The 25544-nt window shown below is 37.3% G+C and overlaps 2 protein-coding genes across 3 annotated transcripts in view; both read right to left on the minus strand.

Annotated features, from left to right (window-relative positions):
* Golph3l (golgi phosphoprotein 3 like) overlaps nucleotides 1-8646 on the minus strand; it is a 30978-nt gene extending 22332 nt beyond the window's left edge. The window contains exons 1-2 of one of the 2 annotated variants that reach the window (XM_052179771.1): nucleotides 8445-8646; nucleotides 5035-5223 (exon numbers count right to left, since the gene is read on the minus strand). In XM_052179771.1, coding sequence (XP_052035731.1) covers nucleotides 5035-5217 — 183 coding nt within the window. In that variant the 5' untranslated portion in view covers nucleotides 5218-5223; nucleotides 8445-8646. Of the gene's footprint in view, nucleotides 1-5034; nucleotides 5227-8444 lie in introns of both variants that reach the window. The other variant, XM_052179770.1, reaches the window with a different exon arrangement.
* Nucleotides 8647-9819: 1173 nt separating this feature from the next.
* Nucleotides 9820-25544, minus strand: part of Hormad1 (HORMA domain containing 1) — a 29546-nt gene continuing 13821 nt past the window's right edge. Inside the window, exons 8-15 of the mRNA XM_052178586.1 lie at nucleotides 22961-23028; nucleotides 22203-22354; nucleotides 19934-20181; nucleotides 18257-18317; nucleotides 18092-18168; nucleotides 16384-16467; nucleotides 14280-14351; nucleotides 9820-10202 (exon numbers count right to left, since the gene is read on the minus strand). Of these exons, the coding sequence (XP_052034546.1) occupies nucleotides 10125-10202; nucleotides 14280-14351; nucleotides 16384-16467; nucleotides 18092-18168; nucleotides 18257-18317; nucleotides 19934-20181; nucleotides 22203-22354; nucleotides 22961-23028 (840 nt within the window). The 3' untranslated portion in view covers nucleotides 9820-10124. The remainder of the gene's footprint in view (nucleotides 10203-14279; nucleotides 14352-16383; nucleotides 16468-18091; nucleotides 18169-18256; nucleotides 18318-19933; nucleotides 20182-22202; nucleotides 22355-22960; nucleotides 23029-25544) is intronic.

Here is a 25544-nt window from a genome sequence, read left to right on the forward strand (position 1 = left end):
AAAGGTAGTTGCCACAAAGTCTGACAACTTAGGATTTCATCCCTGGTACCCACATAGTGGAAGGAGACAACACACACATATATTCATTCATTCTCTCCTCTCTTCTTTCTCTCCCCTCCCTCCTTCTCTAAGTAAATAAATGTAAAATAGAAAAAAATCATCAGAGAATAAGAGAAACAAACCAACTTTCATTAGTTCTTCTCTGACCTCCAAATGTACACTGTAGCATGCTCATATACTCACAGGTATAGATATACACACACAATTCACACAAACAAATAATTGTTAAACATTTAAAAAATTATCATAAAGCTAAAAGTATTAATAGCTTCACTTCTAGGTATCTTAATACATGAAAATATTCTATGAGTCTGAGGTTTAAAATATGCCCAATAAATAGTGCTCAATTAAAGCACTCGTTAGCTGGGCAGTGGTGGCCCAGCTCAGCCTGGTCTACAGAGTGAGTTCCAGGACAGCCAGGGCTATACAGAGAAACCCTGTCTCGAAAAAACCAACTAAAGCACTCATTATATATGAGAATATTTATATCAAACTTCTTACTATAAATAGGTTCCTGATTTCTACAAGAAATAAATATATTTATTTTTTTCATAATTTGATTTTTTTTTTAATTTTATGGGCATTGGAGTTTTTCCTGCATATATATAAGGTTGTCAGGTCTCCTGAAACTAGAGCTACAGATAGTTGTGAGCCACCATGTGGGTGCAGCGAATTGAACCCAGATCCTCTGGAAGAGCAGCCAATGCTCTTAACTACTGAGTCACCTCTCCGTCTTAATAGTTCTAATAATTAAGTTTGTCTATCCTTCCTCCCACAAAGGCAGCCACTAGTCTAACAACTATATGAATATTTTCTTCTTTTTTTAGGATTTATTTTATGTATATGAGTACACTGTTGCTGTTTTCAGACATACCAGAACAGTGTGCCAGATCCCATTACAGATGGTTGTAAGTCACCATGTGGTTGCTGGGAATTGAACTCAGGACCTTTGGAAGAGAAGTCAGTGCTCTCAACTGCTGAGCCATCTCTCCAGTCCCTTTGATTTTCTATCTTTACTACCTAAATATACGATCTCAAACACATTTTTTTTCAATTTTATAGTAAGTGGAATCATATGATATATACCCTGGGCTTTTAAGAAACATTGAGAAATACACATATAAAATAATAATTTGAATATACATATAAAATATTTAAAGAGAAGTGCTCATAAGATCCCATCCCAGGCCTCATAAGGAGCTATAAGCAGTTAATAATTGCTGCAAGAGGGGAATCATGTTCCTTGGTGGTGTAGCCACTGATAGGTTTTCCTTATTCAAGTAAATAAGTCCCATCCATAGTTATCCAGGCAGCTTTAATTAAATAAGCTACTAAACAAACAAATATGAAAGCAAGAAGACAGCTTGTTTAGAAGAAGAATTTTGGTGGGAGAAGGAGGATAAGAGAAGGTAATAGGGGAAAATATGATTAAAGTACATTATAAATATGTATATAAAATTGTGAAGGAATAAGTTTAATAACAACAGAGATTAAAAACATTTATATCCATTTAAATCAATTAATTTTGTATTTTGAAATAGGGTATAGCTATGTAACTTAGGCTAACCTGAAGCTTGTAATCTTCTTGTTTGAGTTAGCTTCTAGAGCAGTCCTTCTCAACCTATCTAATACTGCAACCTTTTAATATAGTTCCTCATGTTGGGATGACTCCAACCATAATGGTATTTTTGTTGCTACTTTATAATTTTGCTACTATTGTGATCAAAATGTAAATATCTGTGCTTTCTGATGGTCTTAGGCAACTCCTATGAAAGGTCATTTGCCCAACCAAAGGTGTCTGTGACCCACAGTTGAGAACTACTGCTTAGGTAGGACAGTTTGTGTTGTACTACCATGCTCAGCTAGGCCAGTCATTTCTGTCTGTCATGCTGCTGCTGAGTATTGATGTTACCTACGTTTTAAAGGCATGTTTTTTGGAGAAAGGTTCTTACTATGTAGCCTTGGCTAACCTGGCACTTGGCATTTAGACCAGGCAGGCCTCAAACTCAGAGATCCTCTTGCCTCTGCCTCCCAGGTGTTGGGATTAAAGGGTATGCACCACAATATCCAGCATCTAATATTTTTATATTTTGACTCATGTTCTCTAGTCCAGACTGGCCTTCAAACTCCCTATGTAGCCAAGGATGATCTTATATTTCTGCTTCTCTTGCTTCTATCTCCCAAGTACTGGGATTTTAGGTACTGTCTGTGTACCATGAGCGTGTCTGGGAACTACACCAGGCCAGAAAAGGGTATTGGATCCTATGGAACTGATGGCTGTGAGCTGTCATGGGAGTGCTGGGAATTCAACTAAAGAATTCTCAGTACTCTTAAATGCTAAGACATCTTTAGCCCTGCCAAGTAACTTCTAAGGACAATTATCAAAGCCAAAGTCAACATTTTTGTCTATATAAAATAACATCTAATAACATTTAATTTTTCAGAAGTAAAGCCAATAATAACAAAAATTTTTGGAATTTGCTTAAGATCTTCTTGGACAGGAAGCTAGTTGTTTAATAATTATATCTAGAGCCAGCAAGATGGCTCAGTGGGTAAGGGCACTTGCTGCCAAGCCTGACAACCTGGGTTTGATCCTTAGAACCCTCATAGTTGGGAGAATGACTTTTACAAATTGTCCTCTGATATTCACATGTATATGTGTACCATGACAGTCTCTCTCTCTCTCTCTCTCTCTCTCTCTCTCTCTCTCTCTCTCTCTCTCTCTCTCTCTCACCTCTCTCTCTCTCTCTCTCTCTCTCACCTCTCTCTCTCTCTCACACACACACACACACACATACAACCTCTGCACAAATAAGAACAAACATACACAGAAAAAAAGTTAAGTTATAATCAAAGGATAGTATATCTTACTGCTAGAAAAGCCATGAAAATACATGGTTATTAATACAACAAGATTATCTGAAGACCAATTCTACTATAAAGTAAATAAATGCACTCTCTGGGTAGAAACAGAAGGGTTGCTGTGGATTTGGTCTACCTAGTTAGTGAGTTCCAAGACAGTTAAGCAAAACCCTATCTCCTCCAACAACAACAATAAAAGAAAATAGTTGGTCTGGGGAATGTCATTTCTTCGATAAGGTCTCGTCTAACATGTATGAAGCCCTGGGGTCAATCCCTAACATTATATAAACCAGGTACAGTAGCACATGCCTTAATCTCAAAACTGGAGATAAAGACAGGAGGATCATCAAGGCCATCCTCTATATAATGAGTCTTCAGAAAGTCTGGGCTATATGAGACTCAAATAAAAATAACAATAATAAAAAAAATTGTTCTTTTTTTTTCCTTTGAAACAAAGTCTCACCATGTAATCCACTGTCCTTAAACTTGCTATGCAGCCCAGGTTGATGCTGAACCCTTGATTATATGGCCTCATGATTCCTGAATGCCAAAACTGCACTATAACACTTTGGCCTAAATTCTCTATGAGTAAGGAGACATTTAGAAATTAAAAAATGAGGGCTAGAGATGGTTCAGCCACTGACTACTCTTTCTGAGATCCCGAGTTTAATTCCTAGCAACCATATGGTGGCTCACAACCATCTATAATATAATCTGATATCCTATTCTGGTGTGCAGCTACACATGCAGATAGGACACTCATATACATAAATCTTTATTTTAAAATCTATTTTCAACAGCAACCCCCATTAATGCCTATGTATCCCAGCACTTGGAAGGCTAAGGGTAGTTATAGAGTCCAAGGCTAGTCTGTACTATATAATGAGGCCAAGACTTCATCAATGATATGCCAAGACCCTGCCTCAAAAGTAAAACAAAGTAATAATTTCACCTTTTTTAATTTTTAAATTTAAGTTATTTTAAATTTTATTTATTTTATGTATGTGAGTACACTGTCATTGTCTTCAGATATACCAGAGGAGGGCATAGGGTGAGCCACCATCTGGTTGCTGGGAATTGAACTCAGGACCTCTAGAAGAGTAGCCAGTGTTCTTAATGGCTGAGCCATCCCTATAGTTGTACACATAAATGGAAAAAAAAAAAAACCCTTAAAAATTGTTAAAGATATACAGAACAAAATGAAAAAAAAAAAAAACAAAAAAACAAAAACAACCAACCAAAGAAAACCTATTCCCCACCCCACTCCCCAGTTTCTACATAGCCCTGGCTGTCCTACGACTCACTGTGTACATACATTAGGCTGGTCTAGAATTCTCAGAGAGCTGCCTGCCTCTGCCTCTTTGAGTGTTGAAGTTAAAGGCATGTACCACCACACCTGGCACACCTGGCACACCTGGCACACCTGGCTCCCTTTTGATTTTCTGAGATAGGATTTCAAACTGCCAAGTACCTCAGGTTAACTTTGAAAATATGTGGGTGATATGACCTTGAGCTCCTAATCCTCCTGACTCTATCTTCCCACTCCTGGAATTATAGATGTATCTCAATCAAGGTTTGAAAAAATTATTTGTACTACAAGATACTCAGTTATCATTTGTTTCTGTAAAACAGATAGGCATACATATTCCTTGTTTTTATCTGCTTGTTTTGAGACACAGTCCTGATTAGCCTATAACTCATTGGGAAGATCAGGCTGGCCTTGAACTCTTGGAGATGCTCTTGCTCCTATCTTAGAAATTCTGGCCTACAAGTGTGTGCCACCATATCTGCTATTGTTCTTGTCTTTTGAAACTTCTCTTCAAAGCTCAAGAAGACTTCACTATATGGGTCTCTTTCTTAGTTTAATAAGAGATTATTGCTCCACTATGAAACTAAGCTAGGAAACTACAAGTCCTAACATAATGCTATCCATCTCTTTCATCTATAATTTTCCAATTAAATTATACTTCAAGTAATTATATTTCTGGATTTTATTTTGCAGATATTCTCTTTCCCATGTTCTTCCAACTCCAATGTAAGTGGAATTTACTTCCAAAAATAGAATTCTAAGACTTGTGTCTTTGAATTGAACTAGCAAACCTAAGTCATTACCTCTTTATCTTTTAGTCCCAGGAGCAATACTTCTTCCATAAGAGTGAGGCGGATATCCTTAGAATCTCCAGGGTCTTCATTATCTGGATTCCTTTCTTGATTAGTGTCTTCCTCACTTTCTATTTTCTTTTCAGAGCTCTTACTTACTTCAGTTCGACGGGTTCTGTGAGTTAATGTTGTCATTCTCACCTGCTGGGAGAGAGATGTGAAAAAATCTGTGTGCTTTAGTAAATAAGCAAATATAGGTTCACAGAAGACCTACACACACATACCATACACATGAGAAAATATATAAGTGCAAATACAGAAAGAGGTAGTAAACAGAAATACCGAACAGCATGCTCTCTTTTTCAAAGCATTAACAGCTTAAATTCCAAAGAAAGCAATAAAAAGTGATGACCATTAATTTAAAAGTCCACTAGAAAATATTTTAGCATGCTTATTTCTTGGGCATTGCCTACAACACAGAAGTGAATTTCTACCACCATGAAACGGGTCCTTCTAAGTTAAATAAGATGGATCAGCAAAACTTCATGAGTATGTGGCTTCTTGAGTACACACAATTTATAATTTTTGTAAAGTTAATGGTATATTATGAAACATATAAAAATATATATAACAAAAATAAACATTTAATATTTTAAAATTATTGTGTATTCATGTATATAATGTTTGTGGAAACTTGTGTCATGTGCACATGAGGAGGTCAGAGAACAACTTTTTGTAGTTTACTTTCTCTTACCTTTCCACGAGTTTTGGGCATTAAAGTCAGGTTGCCCAGCCTGGGTAGCAATTGCTTTACCCACCCCCTGAATCATCTCTCCATGCCTTTTTTTTTTTTTTTTTTTTTTTTTTAAGATTTATTTATTATATGTAAGTACACTGTAGCTGTCTTCAGACACTCCAGAAGAGGGCATCAGATATCTTTAAGGATGGTTGTGAACCACCATGTGGTTGCTGGGATTTGAACTCATGACCTTCAGAAGAGCAGTCAGTGCTCTTACCTGCTGAGCCATCTCTCCAGCCCTCTCCATGCCTGTTTTAATAATTTTTTTCCTTTTAATTTACATTGTGTATGTGAGTTTTTTGCCTGCACATATATATGTCTGTGTATCCACACAGCGGGCTTGGTGCCTGAGCAAGTGTTAAGTCTCCATGTGGGTGCTGGGAATCAAATCCAGGTCCTTTGCATAAATAAGTGCTATTAAGCATTGAGCCAATCCTCCAGATCAGTATTTTATTTTTCATTTTTTTTTTTTACCATAACAACTCATTTCTTTTTTTTTTTTAAAGAAGGTGATTTCAAGTAAGTTTTTTCTTTTTAATTACTTTTTTAAAAAAATATTTACTTATTTATTATATGTAAGTACGCTGTAGTACTTCTGTACACTACAGAAGAGGGCATTCGATCTCGTTACAGATGGTTGTGAGCCACCATCTGGTTACTGGGATTTGAACTCAGGACCTTCATAAGAGCAATCAGTGCTCTTAACCGCTGAGCCATTTCTCCAGCCCCCAATAACTCATTTCTTTCTTTCTTTCTTTTTTTTTTTTTTTTGGTTTTTTGGATTTGTTTTTTTCAAGACAGGGTTTCTCTGTATAGCCCTGGCTGTCCTGGAACTCACTCTGTAGACCAGGCTGGCCTCGAACTCAGAAATCCGCCTGCCTCTGCCTCCCAGAGTGCTGGGATTACAGGCGTGAGCCACCACCACCCGGCCAATAACTCATTTCTAAGTATAGCAACTTAGCATTCTATCTGGCTATCTTGTGAAAACACAAATAGCTTCAATAACAAAACCCCAGCAAGAATGTTAAAAGATTATCAAATTCTCAAAAGAAAATGGGGCTAGGGATGAAGAGAAGGCTCAGCAGTTAAGAGCACCCACCGACTGCTCTTCCAGAGGTCCTGAGGTCAATTCCTAGCAACCACAAGGTGGCCTACAACCATCTGTAATAGCATATGATGCCCTCTTTTGGTGTGTCTACTTCACAGTGTACTCATATACATATAATAAAATGAGTATAAAAAAAAGAATTTATTAAAAAAAAAGAAAAAGAAAATGGGGCTAGAATATGGCTCAGTGTTACAGCATAGTGTTAGCATGTATAAGGTCCTAAGTGCCATTCCTGTAAATGGGGGAAAAAAATAAGAGCACACACCTTTTTATACTAAGCATTACACTTGTTTAATCATCCACGATAAAGCTTAAAGTTAGCACAGTTTATACAAATGTAAATGTCTTTTGTTTTATTTTTTGTTTGTTTTGAGAGAGGGTTGCACTGTGTGAACGTCCTAGCTATCCTGGAACTCACTCTGTAGACCAGGTTGGCCTTGAACTTAGAGATCCACCTGCCCCTGCTTCCCAAGTACTGGAATTAAAGGTGTGTGTCACCACTGCCAGGTGTAAATGTCAATTTTTATGATTAAAAGCAAATTAAAAAATATCAGCAATTATATATCTTTGAGGTCAAAATTTAAAGGTGCTATGGGGGCTGGAGAGATGGCTCAGCAGTTAAGAGCACACAATGCTCTTCCAAAGGTTCTAAGTTCAAATCCCAGCAACCACATGGTGGCTCACAACCATTCATAGTGAGATCTGACTCCCTCTTCTGGAGTGTACTTACATATAATAAATCTTTAAAAAAAAAATAAATAAAGGTGCTATAGGTGTGCCTAGCTCAACAATTTTTATTGTTTTCTTTCTGCCTCTGATCCTTGTTATTTTGGAGTTTTCATCCATTTTCTTCCCTCCATAAATGTTGTCCGGTCTTAGAAGGGCTTCTAAAGACTCCCAAGTAAGGCCTTAAGGTGAATTCCTATCTCTCCATTATGCATATATCAGATATTTAGAACTGGATTTTCCTTCAGCTGTATTTTAACAGAAATTTATACTTACACCCTTTAAAATGTTTATTATAGTCCCTTTTTGTTATGGCTGTACATTACCTCAAACTTCTTGAGGGCTGAAGTATTGTCATCTTCAAGTTTTTATATTCTCCATAGCAACTAGCATAATATCTTTAACGTTTTAACTGCTCAAATAAATATATACCGATTAAACAGCATCAGGAACATACACCAAGAGTTTTACAAGCAATTCTTCATATATTTCAAATATAATTGGGGTGGGGGTTAAGAAGAGTGTAAGAATAGAATACAAAACAATGCCTTAGGGTGCCAATTCTATTTGGCATTATTTCCAAACCCAATCCAAGAAACTTTAACACCCCAATGGGGACTGAGGGTAATTTTCTTTGAGGAATTCATCATTTCCCCGTGGACACTTGTTGGTTAAAACCCGTTTGAAAACACGATGACCACAACAAGTAAGTAAAAACCACCCTTTCTCTCTAAAATACTGACTGAGCAGCTCTGTTAGATGTTAAGAAGTGTTATATTTGCTCCTTACCTGACGTTGCTTCTGAGCTGCAGTGGGACGTAGGCTGCAGTTCGCGCTCTAGCTTTGGAGGGCACTTGTTTCCCGTACCCTAGCCGGGTTCTAGTAGGTGAAAAACTTCTCAGCCACGCAGAGTACAAACTTCCTGATCCTTCGTTGCAGAGAGGGAATAACACATCAGCTTCCTCAGGATCGCTAGGCAACCTACCTTGGTGTTTCTTCATTGGGCCAATCAGAAACCCCCAAGGTTGAGTCTAGCCAATCGGAGCCTACGAGGGGCGGTCCTCCCGGCTATTGTGTTGCGATCCAGACAAACCTCACCAAAAGGAGGCAGGTTTGGGTTCAACCTGACAGCTGGTCTATCCAATGAAGGAACCACGGTGGCAGCGAGGAAAAAGGCAGCATCCCACCCCGATGAATCACCCAATCAAAGTATTCTGTGAGATAACAAATGTTGCCAATTACGAAAGGATTCAGTTGGCCAATTTGAGTGTAGCAGGTGAGTTTCTGTGGCCGTCTGTATTGGCACCACTGGATAAGAAATGTTGTCATCCAAGCAATAAGGCTTAGAATAAACTCCGAGAGCTTAACTTTGCCTCTAGAAAAACCTGATCTGACTCAGTTTGTAGATATTATCCGGTTTACACTGAACAGCATGGGTACATTCCTACCATTACACACATCCTTATAGAGCACTTTGATAATCCTGTGGCTACTGTACGTTTTGGAACACTACTGCTAAAATTACAGGAGAGAAACAGATCAAGGTTTTAGGTCTTCCTTTTCTGAAGCAAAGAAAGCAAATAGCTAAGCTGGGCTAGGTCCCAGGTCTCTCAGCAAAGCCACTGTTCACACTACCACTCATCAGTTCTAAAATGTTAACCTCTTGTAAAATAATAGCTAAATTCTCTCAAAATTAATAGCTCAACACTTTTTGCTAATTAAATAACCAGAAGTTCTGAAAGACCCTGCACAGTATCTTAATCATGGTAGTAAAATGCCAGTCTTTTTATTAGTCATTGATTTCTATGTTTATTTTATTTTTTTTTATTTTTTTGCTCTAAATACACATTTAAAAGTTGTATGGCAGCCAGGCGGTGGTGGCCCACACCTGTAATCCGAGCACTCTGGGAAGCAGAGGCAGGCAGATTTCTGAGTTCTAGGCCAGCCTGGTCTACAGAGTGAGTTCCAGGACAGCCAGGGCTATACAGAGAATACAGAGAAACCCTGTCTCGAACCCCCCCCCCCCCCCACACACACAAAAAGTTGTATGGCATATACATCATGTTAATAACACACTATATCAAAATAGAAAAATTATTTTAATAGCACCAATTAAATGGTACAGTTTTAACTGAAAAGTGAATCCTTACAAAATTTTAATGCCAGAATAAACATTTCAGAAATGGTTTTAGAGGGCCTTAAAACTTAACACATTTTATAAAAGCTTTCTTTAAAATGGAAGGCAGGCTGTATTCAGTGGATATGAGTAGAATCAATGACATCTGTATTTTTGTTTAAAGTTCCTTGGATTTATATCAGGTAAATACAATATAATAGCTAAAACTTGCATTAGTTTAATAACTGTGAACTACAAAATAATTTTCAGAGATACAGAAGGCACACCTTCAAATAACACAGCATGTTAGTGTAAATGTTGAGAACTGCAAATCTGCGTAAGAAAAATAATATTTAGGTATGTTCCTTCGGTTCACTAACTCTCCTTTTCTTCAGCACTGATTCTTGACTAGATTCCAAGACATGAAGGACCTGTTAAAGAAAACAACTACTTAGAGACTTTAATTGTTTTTAACAGTTTGAAATTTAAAAAGGTATGTGTATATGTTTGTTTCTCTGTGTGTGGACAGAATACATGAGTGCAGGTTCCCGTAGATGCCAGAATGTGGTGCTGGATCCTTTAAAGTTGGAATAGTAGGTAGTTGTGAGCTGCCAGATGAGTGTGCTGGGAACAAAACTCTAGTCCTCTGTTACCGCACTAGGTGTTCTTAATAACAATGAGCCATCTCTCCAGCACCCAATTATAATTTTACTGATATTCATTTGTGGTATGAGTGTGTGTGTGTGTGTGTGTGTGAGTGTATGACAATACAAGTATGGAGGTTAACGGACAACTTATAGCAGTTGGTTCTCTCTTCTTGTTATGTGGTGTCCTGTAGATCAAACTTAGGTACCAGAGAAGAAAGTGCTTTTAATGCTGGAGTATATCACTGGCCAAAGATTTTCTAATTTAAATATCTTTTAACTGTGGATCCTCCCCCTGCTCTCAATAAAAATGATATGCTACAACAAAATTTCTTTGTTTTTGAGACAGAGTCTCACATGGCTTAGGGTTGCTTCCTATGCATTGCATAGCAAAGGTTGGCTTTGAACTTTTCATCTCTCATCATATACTCAGTGCTGGGATCACAGAAATGTGCTCCTACACATGGTTTGATATGATGGTGAAAATCTAATAACACAGGGTTCTATGCATGCTAAGCAGGTACTCTACTGACTGAATGACATCTCCAGCCCAGCATAGGCTTTTTTTTTTTGGTTTTTTAGAGACAGGGTTTCTCTGTGTAGCCCTGGCACTCACTCTGTAGACCAGGCTGGCCTGGAACTCAGAAATCCCCCTGCCTCTGCCTACCAAGTGCTGGGATTACAGAAGTGTGCCACCACCGCCTGGCCAGTATTTTCTACTAAGATAGACTACCTGGTTAATTTTAAAGTAGAGTACAATTTATTGTTGACATACAACTTACCTAAAAGCATATCCTTACAAAAGGGAAGATATTTGAGTTGTTTTAGATAGAAGAAAAAGTAATTGTAAAATAGTATCACTGAAATAGTAAAAAAAAAAATGGAGAAATGAAAAGGAAATAAAGATTTTAATAAAAAAAAGGAAAACATTTTACTATGGGCCATGTGAGATTTCAATCTATTTTAAGGCAGGGTAGCTCATGTGTATAATTGCAGCAATTTGGTAGGCAGAAGAAGGACGATCACAAGTTCAATAACTGCCTCGGCTACATGATCCCACTAACACACCAGCCCCATCATGTCTTGATAAAAACTAGGCATTCAGTGTACCCATTTTGTTGTGTTTTTTTCTTTTGTATTGCTGAAGATGAAAACCTAAGTCCTCACAAATGAAAGGTAAGAACAATACCTTCACCTTCAGCAGATACATTTGAATACATGCAAGAATGAATTAGAGAACTTCTAACAAAATTCCTTTAACATAATTTCATTTTCTGGAAAAGGTTAAAGTATAAATGACAAACTAGATTGTGGTTCCTAAGAAAGCATCTTTATATTTAAAACATTAAGAAAAGTTAAGGCCGGGCAGTGGTGGTGCACGCCTGTAATCCCAGCACTCTGGGAGGCAGAGGCAGGTGGGTTTCTGAGTTCGAGGCCAGTCTGGTCTACAGAGTGAGTTCCAGGACAGCCAGGGCTATACAGAGAAACCCTGTCTCAAAAAAAAAAAAAAAAAAAAAAAAGAAGAAGGAAAAGTTAAGCTGAAGAGATGTCGATGGTTAAGAGCATGAACTGCTTCTCTAAACCTTATGTTCCATTCCCAGCATCCATCAGGTGTCTCACAAATCACCTTTAACTCAAAGTCCAGTGCATCTTGTTTGTCACCTGCACTCTGATGCATTTATCTGTGCAGAGACACAAACATATAATATAAACATTCTTTTGTTTTTTTGAGACAGTGCTTTCTACATTGCCCTGGCTGTTCTGGAATGTTGACCAGGCTGGTCTCGAAATCACAAAGATCCACCTGTTTTTGCCACCTGAATGCTAAGATTAAAGGTATTTTCTACCATATTCTGTCATCCTTTTAAAAAACAAACAAACAAACAAACAAACAAACATGTATCCCTGACTAACCCGAGACTTGATATGAGGACAGGGATGGCCTCAGGATCACAGAATTCTGCCTCTGCCTACTGAGTGCAGGGATTAAAGGTAAGGATGGACCACTACACCTGGCAAAACATATATGATTTAAAAAAAAATTTTGGGAGGCTAGAGAGATAGATATTCACTGGTTAAAAGCACGTCAATTCCCAGCACCCATATGGTAGCTCTATAATTTCAGTTCTAGGGCATTTGGCACGCTCTTCTGACTTCTGCAGGCCCCAGGCATGCATGTAATTTTGTTTTGCCACACATGGAGGCAAAATGCCTACACATATAAATCTTTTTTAAAAATTGGGGAAACGAAATAAATCTAAGGTCTTAATAGATTGTAAAGTTATAAAATCTAAAACTGGCCCCAAGTTCACAGTGATACTTCTGCTTTATTGTTCTCAACTGCTGAGAAATTCATGAGTATATTCAGTATTTCATCCTGCTCCATTTCCTTCTGAAATGGTGTATATAGAAAATACTGACTGGCAGGGGATATGGAGAGATGGTTCAATAGTTAAGAGCACTGGATATAGATTGAGTCAGCTTTGATTTTTAGCATCCACATGGTAGCTCACAACTGTTTGTAACTCCAGTTCCAAGGAAATCTGATGCCCTCTTTAAGCCTCCATGGGTATAGAAGATATGTGGCATATATCCATATATCCAGGTGAAATAACCATCTACAAAAAATAACTGAGGAGCAGTGAAATGACTCAGTAAGAAGACACCTGCCAGTAAGCATGAAGACCTAACTCTTATCCCTGGAATCTACATGGAAGGAGGAGGAAACCAACTTCCTGCATGGGTACTGTGGAAAGTGAATACACACACATATGTAGAATGGGTGAATGCATAAATAAGTGCAATCAAGGTTTTGTTTGTTCATTTGTTTGTTTTTAAATGCCAGTTAGGGATGTGTCTCAGTCAGTAGAATACTTGCATATAGGAAGCTCTGGATTCTATTCCCAGAGCTCTTCATAAACTGGGTGTGGTATATAACCCATAAACTATATACCTATAGTCCCACCATTCAGGAGGCAGGGGAAGGAAGACTGAGAGTTCAGTATCATATTAGGCTTCCTGGAAAGTTCAAGGACAACCTGGGCTACATAGATCTGTTTTTAAATCAAAAGAACAATAATCACTAATAAAATTATGATTCCCTTTTAAAAAGTTCATTGTTTCAGTTTTAGGATTTCAATTGTCTAAATTATTTTTGTTTTGGGGAATGAAATCCAGTACCTCACAAATACTACTACCAATATCCCAGCCCTTCAACTGTCTAATAATATGCAAATCCTACTAAAATTTAAGTATTTAAAAAAATGACAAATATTATCTGATTCAGTAATGTAATTGTCCAAATATAAAGCAACTATAGTGTTTAGGTAAGAAGTTTTCTTTCTCCTGAGATCCTCAGAGAAAGTACAACTTGAGGAAACCTGTGGATATGGCAACTTTGTTATTTCTCTTAGTTTTGGTCTCCAGAGTGTTTTGTTCAATTATATAGAATGTTCTAAATATTCTTAGGTCATTGTATCATTCTACTTATATTCTGCCCACCCCATATAGAGTTTCACTTTATAAATTCCTCTAATAAATGAATAGCTCATGGAATAGGCAGTAGCTACTTACATTTAGAAAGTATATATTTTTTGAGACAGTGTCTCACACTATAGATCAAGCTAGATTGGAAATTACTATGTAGGTCAGGATGAATGTGAACTCTTGGTAATTCTTCTGCTTTAGTCACCTAAGAACTAGGATTACAGGAAGGAGCTATCACACCCAGAAGCCTCAGATATTTGAATATGTTTTGAGTATCAGAGCTTTGAGGTATGTTCAGGAATATCAAAAGTTGTTATTTTAATATACAGTAATGACATTATTTGCCATTTTATTTACCCCATACAGTATTAGACTTACTGTTTTCCCAGATTGACGAAGACTTCTCTTCCGATTTTCTTTAGAAGTTTGTCCTTGTTGATTTACATTTACCTTCACAAAGAGAAAATTACTATTTCATTATTTCTTTCTTTCTTTCTTTCTTTTTTTTTTTTTTGGTTTTTTGGATTTGGTTTTTTCAAGACAGAGTTTCTCTGTGTAGCCCTGGCTGTCCTGGAACTCACTCTGTAGACCAGGCTGGCCTCGAACTGAGAAATCCTCCTGCCTCTGCCTCCCAGAGTGCTGGGATTACAGGCGTGAGCCACCACTGCCCGGCTGTCATTATTTCTTAAAGAACAGGCAACAGATGATTTTTTTAGCCTCATGCTACTATTATGACATTGTTACACTGACACATAATTCAGATGCTATAGAATTTTACCTACTTTAAATATAGTTTAGTAATTATAAGTGTATTCAGAGTCTTATAATTTACCACTATGCTCACTACTAGAATATTTTCATCACTCTGGAAGCCCTATTGAAGGCCCATCTTCTTCAGCTATCAATCTTATATCCCCTGATCTCCTGCTATTTCCAATATTTTCTGTTTCAATCACTTTCCAAAATCTTACATTGTTTCTTTGTATTTTAAGACAGTCTGTTTATATCCCCTGATCTCCTGCTATTTCCAATATTTTCTGTTTCAATCACTTTCCAAAATCTTACATTGTTTCTTTGTATTTTAAGACAGTCTGTTTGTCTTCAGGATAGTCCTGGTTGTCCTGAAACTCACAGAGATCTGTTTGACTCTGCCCACCTTTTATTTATTATTATTTATATGAGTAGCTATAGCTGTAGTATATGTAGTATATGTAAGTACACTATAGCTGTCACCAGCAGAGGGCATCAGATCCCATTACAGATGGTTGTGAGCCACCATAAGGTTGCTGGGATTTGAACTCAGGACCTTTGGAAGAGCAGTCAGTCCTCTTAACTGCTGAACCATCTCTCCAGCCCAAGGAAATTTTTTATAAATAGTTTTATAAAACTATGGCACACATGGTGGTGCACACTTTTAATCCTGGTACTAAGGAAACGAAACAGGCAGGTTGATCTTTGTGAGGTTGAAAGCAGTCTTGTGTTTCTACAATTGTGCTACCTAGTGGGATTTTGTCAAATAAATAAATAAATGTATGTATGTATGTATGTATGTATGTATGTTCAGTCAGTCTGGCCTACATGTCAAGTTTGTGTCTACATAGTAAGACACTGTCTTAAAATCTTTTAAAAGATATTCATCCTAAGTTGAAGCTAGCTGGAAAGAATATTTTGCTGCTGGAAGTAATTCTTGACATTTTAAATTTGTGTGTCTCCTCCCTCCCCACCCATTTTAGTAGAGTTTGACCCTGTAGCTCATGCTGGCCAGAAATTCACCATGTAGTCTAAGTTGGCCTCACACTCATAGCTGTCTTCTACATCCACTTCTCAAGTGCTGGGATTAACAGGTGTGTTCCATTATACTGCACTTATGTTTTTGTTTCTTGCTTTCATCAGCATACTAGCTTGAATATTGCCTTTTGCTAGTTCTAATTTCCTACTGAGAATATGGGGACGCAAAGACACATAGACAAGGTAGTATTGTCACTGTTACTCCAGGAGATGTTTTATAGCTATTCTGGAAGATACTTTACAATCAGCTCCATGGGAGAACTCCTGAGGTATTTGTTAATTTCAATGGGGAGGGGAAGGGGCAGAGGGAGGGGGATGGAGAGGAGAGGGAGTGGGAAAGTGGGTGAGGGAGGGGGAGGAGGAGGGAGAGGGGAAAAGGGGAAGAGGGGGGGAAGGAGAGGAGAGGGAGTGAGGGAGGGGAAGGAGAGGGAGAGAGAGGAAAAAGGGGAAAGGGGGAGGGAGAGGGGAAAAAGGGGGAGGAGGAGGAAGAGGAGGAAGGAGAGGTGGGGAAGGAGAGAGGGGGAGGGAGGAGAGGTGGAGAGGGAGAGAGAGAAGAGGGAGAGGAGATGAGAGAGAGGTAGAGGGAAAGGAAAAGGGAGAAACCCTATCTTAAAACCAAATCACAAGCAAAAAAAAAAAAAAAAAACATACATGAAAGGGTAGCACATGAAAGGGTAGTTGCTAAATTATTTACCATTTTACTCTGAAAGATTTTTCCGCTTCTTGTTTTGCTTTCAGACATAACAAGTTCAGATGTTTTACTGACTAACTGTTCAACCTAGAAAAGACATTTCACAAAACTTTATTATATACCATAATAAAACCCATAATAAGTGGGGTTCAAAATATTAACTACATAATTATTTACATAATTACATAATTTTGAACATAGTAGCGCACACTTTTAATCTCAGCACTCAAGCAGCAGTTAAGAAGGAGAACTGCTTAAAGAGAAGAAGGGTTGCATAATAGGATCCTCTTTTGACCCCTCAAAGAAACAAACAAAAAATATGTATGATTTTATTTAGCTCTGAAGTTCTTAAGATATTCTATGAACTTTGCTCTTTTTTTCCATTTATTTATTAGGGAGAGAAACATGTACACTATGGTGCGTATGTTAGAGATCGGAGGACATCTTGAAGGAATTGGTGTCTTCCTTCCATCATATGAGTCGTAGGAATCACATTGAGGTCATCAGGTCTGATGGCAAGACCTTAGACCTGCTGAGCTATACTATCAGCCCTCTAAAAGCATCATAAGATTTATTTTATTTTATTTTGATTTTGTTTTCTTTTCGAGACAGGGTTTCTCTGTGTAGTCCTGGCTGTCCTGGAACTCACTTTGTAGACCAGGCTGTCTGATTCTGGAATTCAGAAATCCGCCTGCCTCTGCCTCCCAAGTGCTGGGATTACAGGCATGTGCCACCACGCCCGGGCCATAAGATATATTATTAAATAAACTCACAGTGATATACTAAAAAACTTTTTTTTTTTGGTTTTTTGGATTTGTTTTTTTTCCAAGATAGGGTTTCTCTGTATAGCCCTGGCTGTCCTGGAACTCAACTCTGTAGACCAGGCTGGCCTCGAACTCAGAAATCCACCTGCCTCTGCATCTCAGAGTGCTAGGATTACAGGCGTGCGCCACCACTGCCCGGCTACTAAAAAACTTTTTAATGTACAATAATTTTATCTATAATAACTTATTTAGAACTGGAGAGATGGCCCAGTGGTTAAGAGCACCAACTGCTCTTCCAGATGTCCTGAGTTCAATTCCCAGCAACCACATGGTGGCTCACAACCATGTAATGTGATCTGATGGCCTCTTCTGGTGTGTCTGAAGACAGCTACAGTGTAATCATATACATAAAGTAAATAAATAATTATTTTAAAAATAATTTATTTAAATAACTACTTTTACTTAATAACACTACGAAAATCTTAGGAATAATAAAACAAGTATATAAGCAACCATCTTTAAATAAAAGAGCTAGACAGATGGCTCAGTGGTAAAAGCACTGGTTACTCTTACAGAGAACCAAAGTTCCTTGCACTTACATGGTTGCTCACAACTGGCTGTAACTCCATTCCCAGGGTATCTGATGTTCTCTTCTAGCCTCTATGAGCAACACACACACACACACACACACACACACACACACACACACACACACACAAATTACTCAATCACAAAAAATAAATCTAAAAATAATTTAAGGCCTGATGGTTCACATCTATAATTCCAGCACTCAAAAAGTAGTAGAAATATGGCTACAAGTTTGAGACCACTACATAATGAATTTCAGGCTAAATAGGGGTACATTATAAGAACCTGTCTCAAACAACAAGCAAAGTAAAAGAAAACAAAATTAAATCGAAAGCTAGATGGAATGACCAAGTTTATACCTGACAATGAGAAATTGAAGGACTTTGGCTCCTTTTGAATTGCATAATTTCTTCTTCATTACAACCTAAATTTGGTTCTGTAAAAACAATTAAGAAGAAAGAAAAGAAAGTTGAATGGTATGAAACTGAATTAGTAGTTAATAAACATTTTTGTTAGCTTTTTACCTTTGATTTCAGAAGTTCCAGAGTTTTCATTCTGTTCATTCATTTTAAGGTCAAAATTATTCTATATAAAAATGAAAATTGAACATACTTTAACAATAAATGAAAAAATTAAGTACTAATATTAATGAACACATATGCTTTATGTAAATTATAAATACAAGCTTGCTAGAAATACAAATGGTGTTAGAATTACTACCAAAAGGCTTTTTTTTTTCTTTTTTTGAGACAGAGCATTTCTCTGTGTAACAGCTTTGGATTTTATGGAACTTGCTTTGTAGACCAGGCTGGTCTGCTCCTAGTGCTGGGATTAAAGACATGTACAACCATGCTCAGCCCACAAGGTAATTTATGCAAACAAAATATAAACTCTTTACTTTTTAGGGTTGGTTTAGGGGTAATAAAAACATATTTTTCAAAATTATGTGCTTATTCTAAATCCTTAGATCTTATTGTTTGAGAGCATTAAATTAAGTAGGTTTACTTAGCTACACATATAACTGAATATGTCAACTCTTCAGAATCACTGGAGGATGAACTTATGGTATGGTAGAAAGAAATAACTGGTTTATTAAGTTCTAAATTATTGCTCACTTTATGGAATGTGTAAGAGAAACTCAAAAAATTTGTGTATTCATCTATATAAATGCATACCATATCTGCCTGCACATGTGTAGGTTGATGTAGGTTGTTATTCTTTATCTGTTTATGAGACAGGGTTTCACTGTTTCCCTGGATGGTCTGGAACTTACTATATAGTCCAGGCTGGCCTTGATCTCAGTTATCTGACTGCCCCTGTCTCCTGCTGTTGGGATTTAAAAGTGTATGCCACCATGCCAGAATTATTTATGTATTTTTGAGACAGTCTATCATTGACTGAACCTGAAGCACAATGTTTTGATCAACAAGTTCCTGGAGTCCTCCTATTTCTAGTCCTGACTCTCCCAGTGTAAGGGTTACAGATTTAAACAATCATATGCAGTTTTTACATGGGTTCTGAGAAACTGATCACACACATCTTCATGCTTGTGCAACAAAAACCTTACCCATAGAACTATTCTTTCAGCCTAAGACTGAAATATTTTTTAAAAGGTTTTATTTATTTTATATAGATGACAAGTACACTGTTGCTGTCTTCAGACACACCAGAAGAGGGCATCAGATCCCAATTACAGATGGTTGTGAGCCACCATGTGTTTGCTGGGAATTGAACTCAGGACCTTTGGAAGAGCAGTCAGTGCTCATAACTGCTGAGCCATCCCTTCAGCCCAAGACTGAAATATTTTAAAGAATGCTAAAAAAAAAAAAAAAAAAAAAAAATACCCTAGTTGGCATGGTGGTTCTTACCTACAATCCCAACACTCAGGAGGCAAAGGAAGGAGGACCAGGAGTTCAACAGTAGCCTCAGCTACAAAGCAAGTTAACAGCTGGACTAAACAATTTTTTAAAAACAAAATCCTGTGAGATGATGCAGCAGGTAAAGTGCTCAAGGCGCAGGCCTGGCAATCAGAGTTTGATCCACAGTACAGACAGCCATTTGGTCCAGTCTCAAAATAAAATAAAGTTCAACTTAATGAATTTTTTACAGTATTTCTAGAAACATTAAAATCTATCAAAGTCCTCAAAATCAATGTTTGCTACTACTGTACTTTAAAACTCTTCAAATATGTTCATACTTACATGATTTTCATCTTCTACATCATCTTTGTCCATTAGAATTTTTTGAAATGGTACTTTTGATTCTTTTGGTGTTAGTATGGCTGAATCAATATTTTCCATTCGTTCCTTCTCAGTGGTCACTTTTAATCTGAAGGTGTGAAAAGGTGTTGGAACTTCTCCCACATTTAAGTATGTAGGGTCCCCGTCAAATATTACTCCTTCACAATCACCATCCTTAAAACCTGGTGGTTGGTAATCTGGGGGTGTAACTGCAGAAAAGGAAGTATAAACTGTACTGTTTATAAAACTGAAAAAGCTGAACTACTCATAAAAACACAAGACTGAGTTCAGATGGAAGAACCTAAGCTGAAATACAGAGATGCTCCCCTTGTCACAGTTCTCATTCCTTAATTTGAATTCCTTATATTGAAAATATTATACATATAATAGGAATCTTTCATGTTGTATATGTTTTAGGAAATACATATCCTAAATATCCTTTAAAAATACAGGAAGGTCATACTAGCTCTTCTTTTTTTACTACTCTGCCAGTGTGAGGGGCTGGCAGTAACAAGGGCTCTGCTATAGCCCCTCTGTAATTTTAACAGTTATTATATTTTTATATATAATTTACTTAAAAATCTCCAAGGAAGCCAGGCAGTGGTGGCACATGCCTGTAATCCCAGCACTCTGGGAGGCAGAGGCAGGCGGATTTCTGAGTTCGAGGCCAGCCTGGTCTACAGAGTGAGTTCCAGGACAGCCAGGGCTACACAGAGAAACCCTGTCTCAAAAAAAAACCAAATCCAAAACCAAAAAAAAAAAAAAATCTCCAAGGAAGATAGTCTACTTGTTTATACTTTGTTCCTATTTTAGCTATAGCTATAATGAAAATTCTTATAAATATATAATCTTGAATATTTGTGCAAGCTAGTCTCAAAATATTTTCTAGTTATATGGTTTACAAATTAAAATATTAAATTATGAGTTGAGAGATATAGCTTTATGGAATGCTTGCCCAGTACATACCAGGCTTTAAGTTCAAGACCCAGCATCACAGAACCAAAATCTTTGTGGTTTTCTTTTTTTTTTCCTCTCGAGACAGGGTTTCTCCTATAGTTCTGGCTGTCCTGGAACTCACTTTGTAGACCAGGCTGGCCTCAAACTTAGAAATCCACCTGCCTCTGCCTCCCAAGTGCTGGGATTAAAGGTGTGCACCACCACCTCCTGGCTGTGGTTTTCTTTTTTAAACCATCACAAAACCAAAATCTTTGTTGTTTTTTAAACCAGTCATGAGGTGTTTACTCATTATATATACATGAGGGAAACACTGGACATTTATATTTTCTTTTTTCCATAACAAAACTATAAAGAGTTGATGTAAAATAGTTTTAATATTAAAACAACTGAATTAGAAATGCATTTTAAATAGTTAAATGCAGCCAGGCAGTGGTGGCACATGCCTGTAATCCCAGCACTCTGGGAGGCAGAGGCAGGTGGATTTCTGAGTTCGAGGCCAGCCTGGCCTACAGAGTGAGTTCCAGGACAGCCAGGGCTATACAGAGAAACCCTGTCTCGAAAAAACCAAATCCAAGAAAACAAAACAAAACCAACAACAAAAAATACTTAAATGCAAATACTTGTTTTCCAATATTTATTTTATTTTTATTCAGTGTGTGTGTGTGTGTATGTGTGTGTGTATGTGTGTGTGTATATATGTGTGTGTGTGTGTGTGTGTGTCTTCCTGCCTGCCTGACTGCCTGCCTGCCTGCCTGTCTGTCTGTGTCCACATGAATGCAGGTGCCTGGGAAGATCAGAAGAGGATATTGGATCACTCTGGACATGGAGGTACAGGCATGTCTCTTCATCCAACACAATTGGTGCTGAGAACCGACTCTAGTCCTCTACAAGAACAGCAAGTGCTCTTTAACATTGAGTCAGCTCAGCTGGGCAGTGGTGGCGCACGCCTATAATCCTAGCACTCTGGGAGGTAGAGGCAGGCGGATTTCTGAGTTTGAGGCCAGCTTGGTCTACAGAGTGAGTTCCAGGACAGCCAGGGCTATACGGAGAAACCCTGTCTCGAAAAAAAAACAAATCCAAAAACCAAAAAAAAAAAAAAAAAAAAAAAAAGAGTCAGCTCACCAGCCCCCAATGTTTCATATTTCAAATACACATATTAAATTCAAGGTTTCTAATTCCAAAGATTCTGTAACAATTTAGGTGCCAAAACATTAAAAATAGAAAACAATTTTTGAAGTAAAATTAAAACAAGACATACTGCAACAGATAGTACCTTCATCATAGTAAAAAAGTTTCATGGTCAGACAAACATCATTAGGTAATGGTCCTAGATTTTGCATTAGGACATAAATCTTCCGAATGAGGAGAATACTTGCTTTCTTGGTGTCAGAAGATGTTGTACTAGATTTATTGTTTTGATTTTTGCTAGAAAATGAGAAACAGATTTCTTTCATAAGATTTTTCCAGGTTGAAAATTATCACAAAATATTTTAATGTCACTATTATAAAAATTCAGTATCACTATTAGCATCATAATAAGCTAAATGTAAACATAAGTAAACATAAGTAAAATAAATATACAATGTTTAAAGGAAATAAATGATGGATTTTAAATATATTTCTAACCAGTCAAATACTTTTTTGTAAATAGCATATAATTAGCATATAATCTTGTCTTGTGGCATTCTAAGTTTTGCTCCATTTTGAGAGCTTGTCTGGGGTTTCAAACCCTGAATGAAGAACATTCCTCCACTAGCTTCAATTAGTGTAAAACATTGGGAGTAAATCTTTGGGAGAATTGATAAAGGAAGGGAACACCAAGCTAGGCCACCAGGTTAGCCAGATTAACACTGGGGATGAACAAGGTTTGACAGATGTCACAGCCATATCAACCTCATATCCACTACTCCATTTTGTGAAGTCAAATTGCTGAGAGTTTGAGAAATTTCAGAAATAACCTTGAAGTCTAGCTAAATAGTATTAATAATAAGTGGCAATTGGTAATATAAAAGGAAAACTATAAAACAATACCTTATAAAGTCCATGATTGGTCCATTTTTGGTGTACTTGAATTTAAACTGGTAACATTCTGAAATTGTCTTAAATGGAAAACACTGCAGTTATGTAACTGATGCATAGTTCTGACTGTCAAATGTACACATTGCTTTCAAACATTCAGTCAGTAGTTTTCTCCAATATGTTAATTTCCTATTGGTCCACTGGAGTTTAAAGTGCTCATAGTTAATGCTGTTGGTCTGGGATTTGGCACTTCAGTTGTGGAGAGAGAGTGTACCTGATTCACTGCAATGACTGTAATAGATACTAAATGGGAGAAATAGGCAAGTGGAGGAGGAACGACACTTCAGCAGAGTGGGTAAGGGCTGTGGTTTGAATTGCCTGAAAAGTTTATATATTGGAAATTAGATCCCTAGTGCAACGATTTTAGGGATTTTTTTTCCTGGTAGTGAAAAATTATGGCTTGCTTTCACTGAAGTCAAATTTTTTAAAAGTAACAATTATTGATGACACTGATTTTGCACAGTATCTATCTAGGATGCTTGTTTTAGCAGAAAAGCAGTTGAAGCCAATTTGATCAACTAGTGCTAAACAAAAGCAAAAAGACTGCATTGGGTAGGTAACCTTCAAATCTATAGCATTTTTATTATTAACCTAAATGAGCCCACTAGACAGGGCAATCAAATACTAAAGTTGGTATTTTGAGTTGACACATTTAGATTACAATTGACTGTCTAGAGGAAAGGAATGTGACTTAAAAAAAAAAAAGACTTGGGGCTAGAGAGATGGCTCATCAGTTAAGAGCAGTGACTGCTCTTCCAAATGCTCCTGAGTTCAAATCCTAGCAAACACATGGTGGCTCACAACCATCCGTAATGAGATCTGACTCCCTCTTCTGGAGTGTCTAAAGACAGCTACAGTGTACTTACATATAATAATAAATCTTTAAAAAAAGCCAGAAAGATGGTTTAAAAAAGATTTATGTATAAAGTAGTTGTCTTCAGACACACAAGATGCCATTATAGATGGTTGTGAGTCACCATGTGGTTTGCTAGGAATTGAACTCAGGACCTCTGGAAGAGCAGCCAGTGCTCTTAACCACTGTGCCATCTCTCCTGCTCCAGGAATGTGATCTTAAAGAAGTAATTACATTAAGGTGGTGGTAACTCTCAACTTTCCCTAATGCTACGACCCTTTAATGTAGGATGTTGTAGTGACCAGCAACCATAAAGTTATTATTTTTTAAAAGATTTATTTATTATATGTTAAGTACACTGTAGCTGTCTTCATACACTCCAAAGAGGGCATCAGATTTCATTATGGATGGTTGTGAGCCACCATGTGGTTGCTGGGATTTGAACTCAGGGCCTTCTGAAGAGCAGTAAGTGCTCTTAACCGCTGAGCCATCTCTCCAGTCCCATAAAATTATTTTAATTGCTACTTCATAACTGTAATTTTGCAACTGTTAGGAATTTTAAATAAATATCTGTGTTTCCAATGGTCTTAAGTGACCCAAGTCAAAGGTAGTTTGACATTCCCACTCTCCACCCCCTGCCAAAGGGGGTTGAGACTCACAGGTTGAGAATCACTGGGTTAAGGTGACCTTGCCTTCATGAGTTAATTCAGTTATCGCAGAAGTAGGTCAAATATGGTGTGAGTGTGTTCCTTATAAAAAAATTGTGTATGTTTCTCTTCCACTGAATGTGTGTGCATTATGTGTGTGTGTGTGTGGTGTACATATTTGAGAGAGAGAGAAAGAGAGGCCATTTCTAAATTTTGTTTACCCCTAAATGTTCAACTTCCCAACCTTTGCAGTTAGGAGAAATAAATTCATAACCTTAGATCCATAAAATAAAATAAACCTTTATTTGTATAAATTACCAAGTGTCTGTTATAGAAAAGAAAGTTAAGATAATTACTAAGAATAAGATTTTTGGCTGGGCAGTAGTGGCGCATGCCTGTAATTCCAGCACTCTGGGAGGCAGAGGCAGGTGGATTTCTGAGTTCGAGGCCAGCCTGGTCTACAGAGTGAGTTCCAGGACAGGACAGCCAGGGCTATACAGAGAAACCCTGTCTCGAAAAAAACAAAATCCAAAAAACCAAAAAAAAAAAAAAAAAAAAAAAAAAAAAAAAAAAGAGTAAGATTTTTGTTATTATTTTCATCATTATTATTTTGTCATGAGTCTAGGTTTCCTTAAAACTCACTGTGTAGCCAAGTATTGACCTTGAACTCTAGTTCCTCCTGGTTCCACTTCCAAAGAGTGATGATAACAGTCAAGTACAGCAAGAACAGATTAAAAAAAATCTTTAAAGATTGGGTCCCACTATGTAGCCCTGACCAGCCTGGAAGTGATTAGTAGACCAGGCTAGCTTTGAACTTACAGAGATATGACTCCCTCTGCCTCCTGAGTATTGGGATCAGAAATATGAAGATTGTGCTATGAAATCCAGGAGGCTTTAAATTCTGGCTATACTATAACAACATGTAAGCCATTTAAGTTTTCTATTTCTGTAGCTGAGAAAGGAGTTGAAGATAGCACCCGTCCTATTAATTACAAATTATCAAATGGGTAATTTATAGAGCCTTTAACAAAGTTGT

The sequence above is a fragment of the Apodemus sylvaticus genome, chromosome 4 (genome assembly GCF_947179515.1).
Source record: "Apodemus sylvaticus chromosome 4, mApoSyl1.1, whole genome shotgun sequence".
In the NCBI taxonomy this organism is placed as follows: Eukaryota; Metazoa; Chordata; class Mammalia; order Rodentia; family Muridae; genus Apodemus; species Apodemus sylvaticus.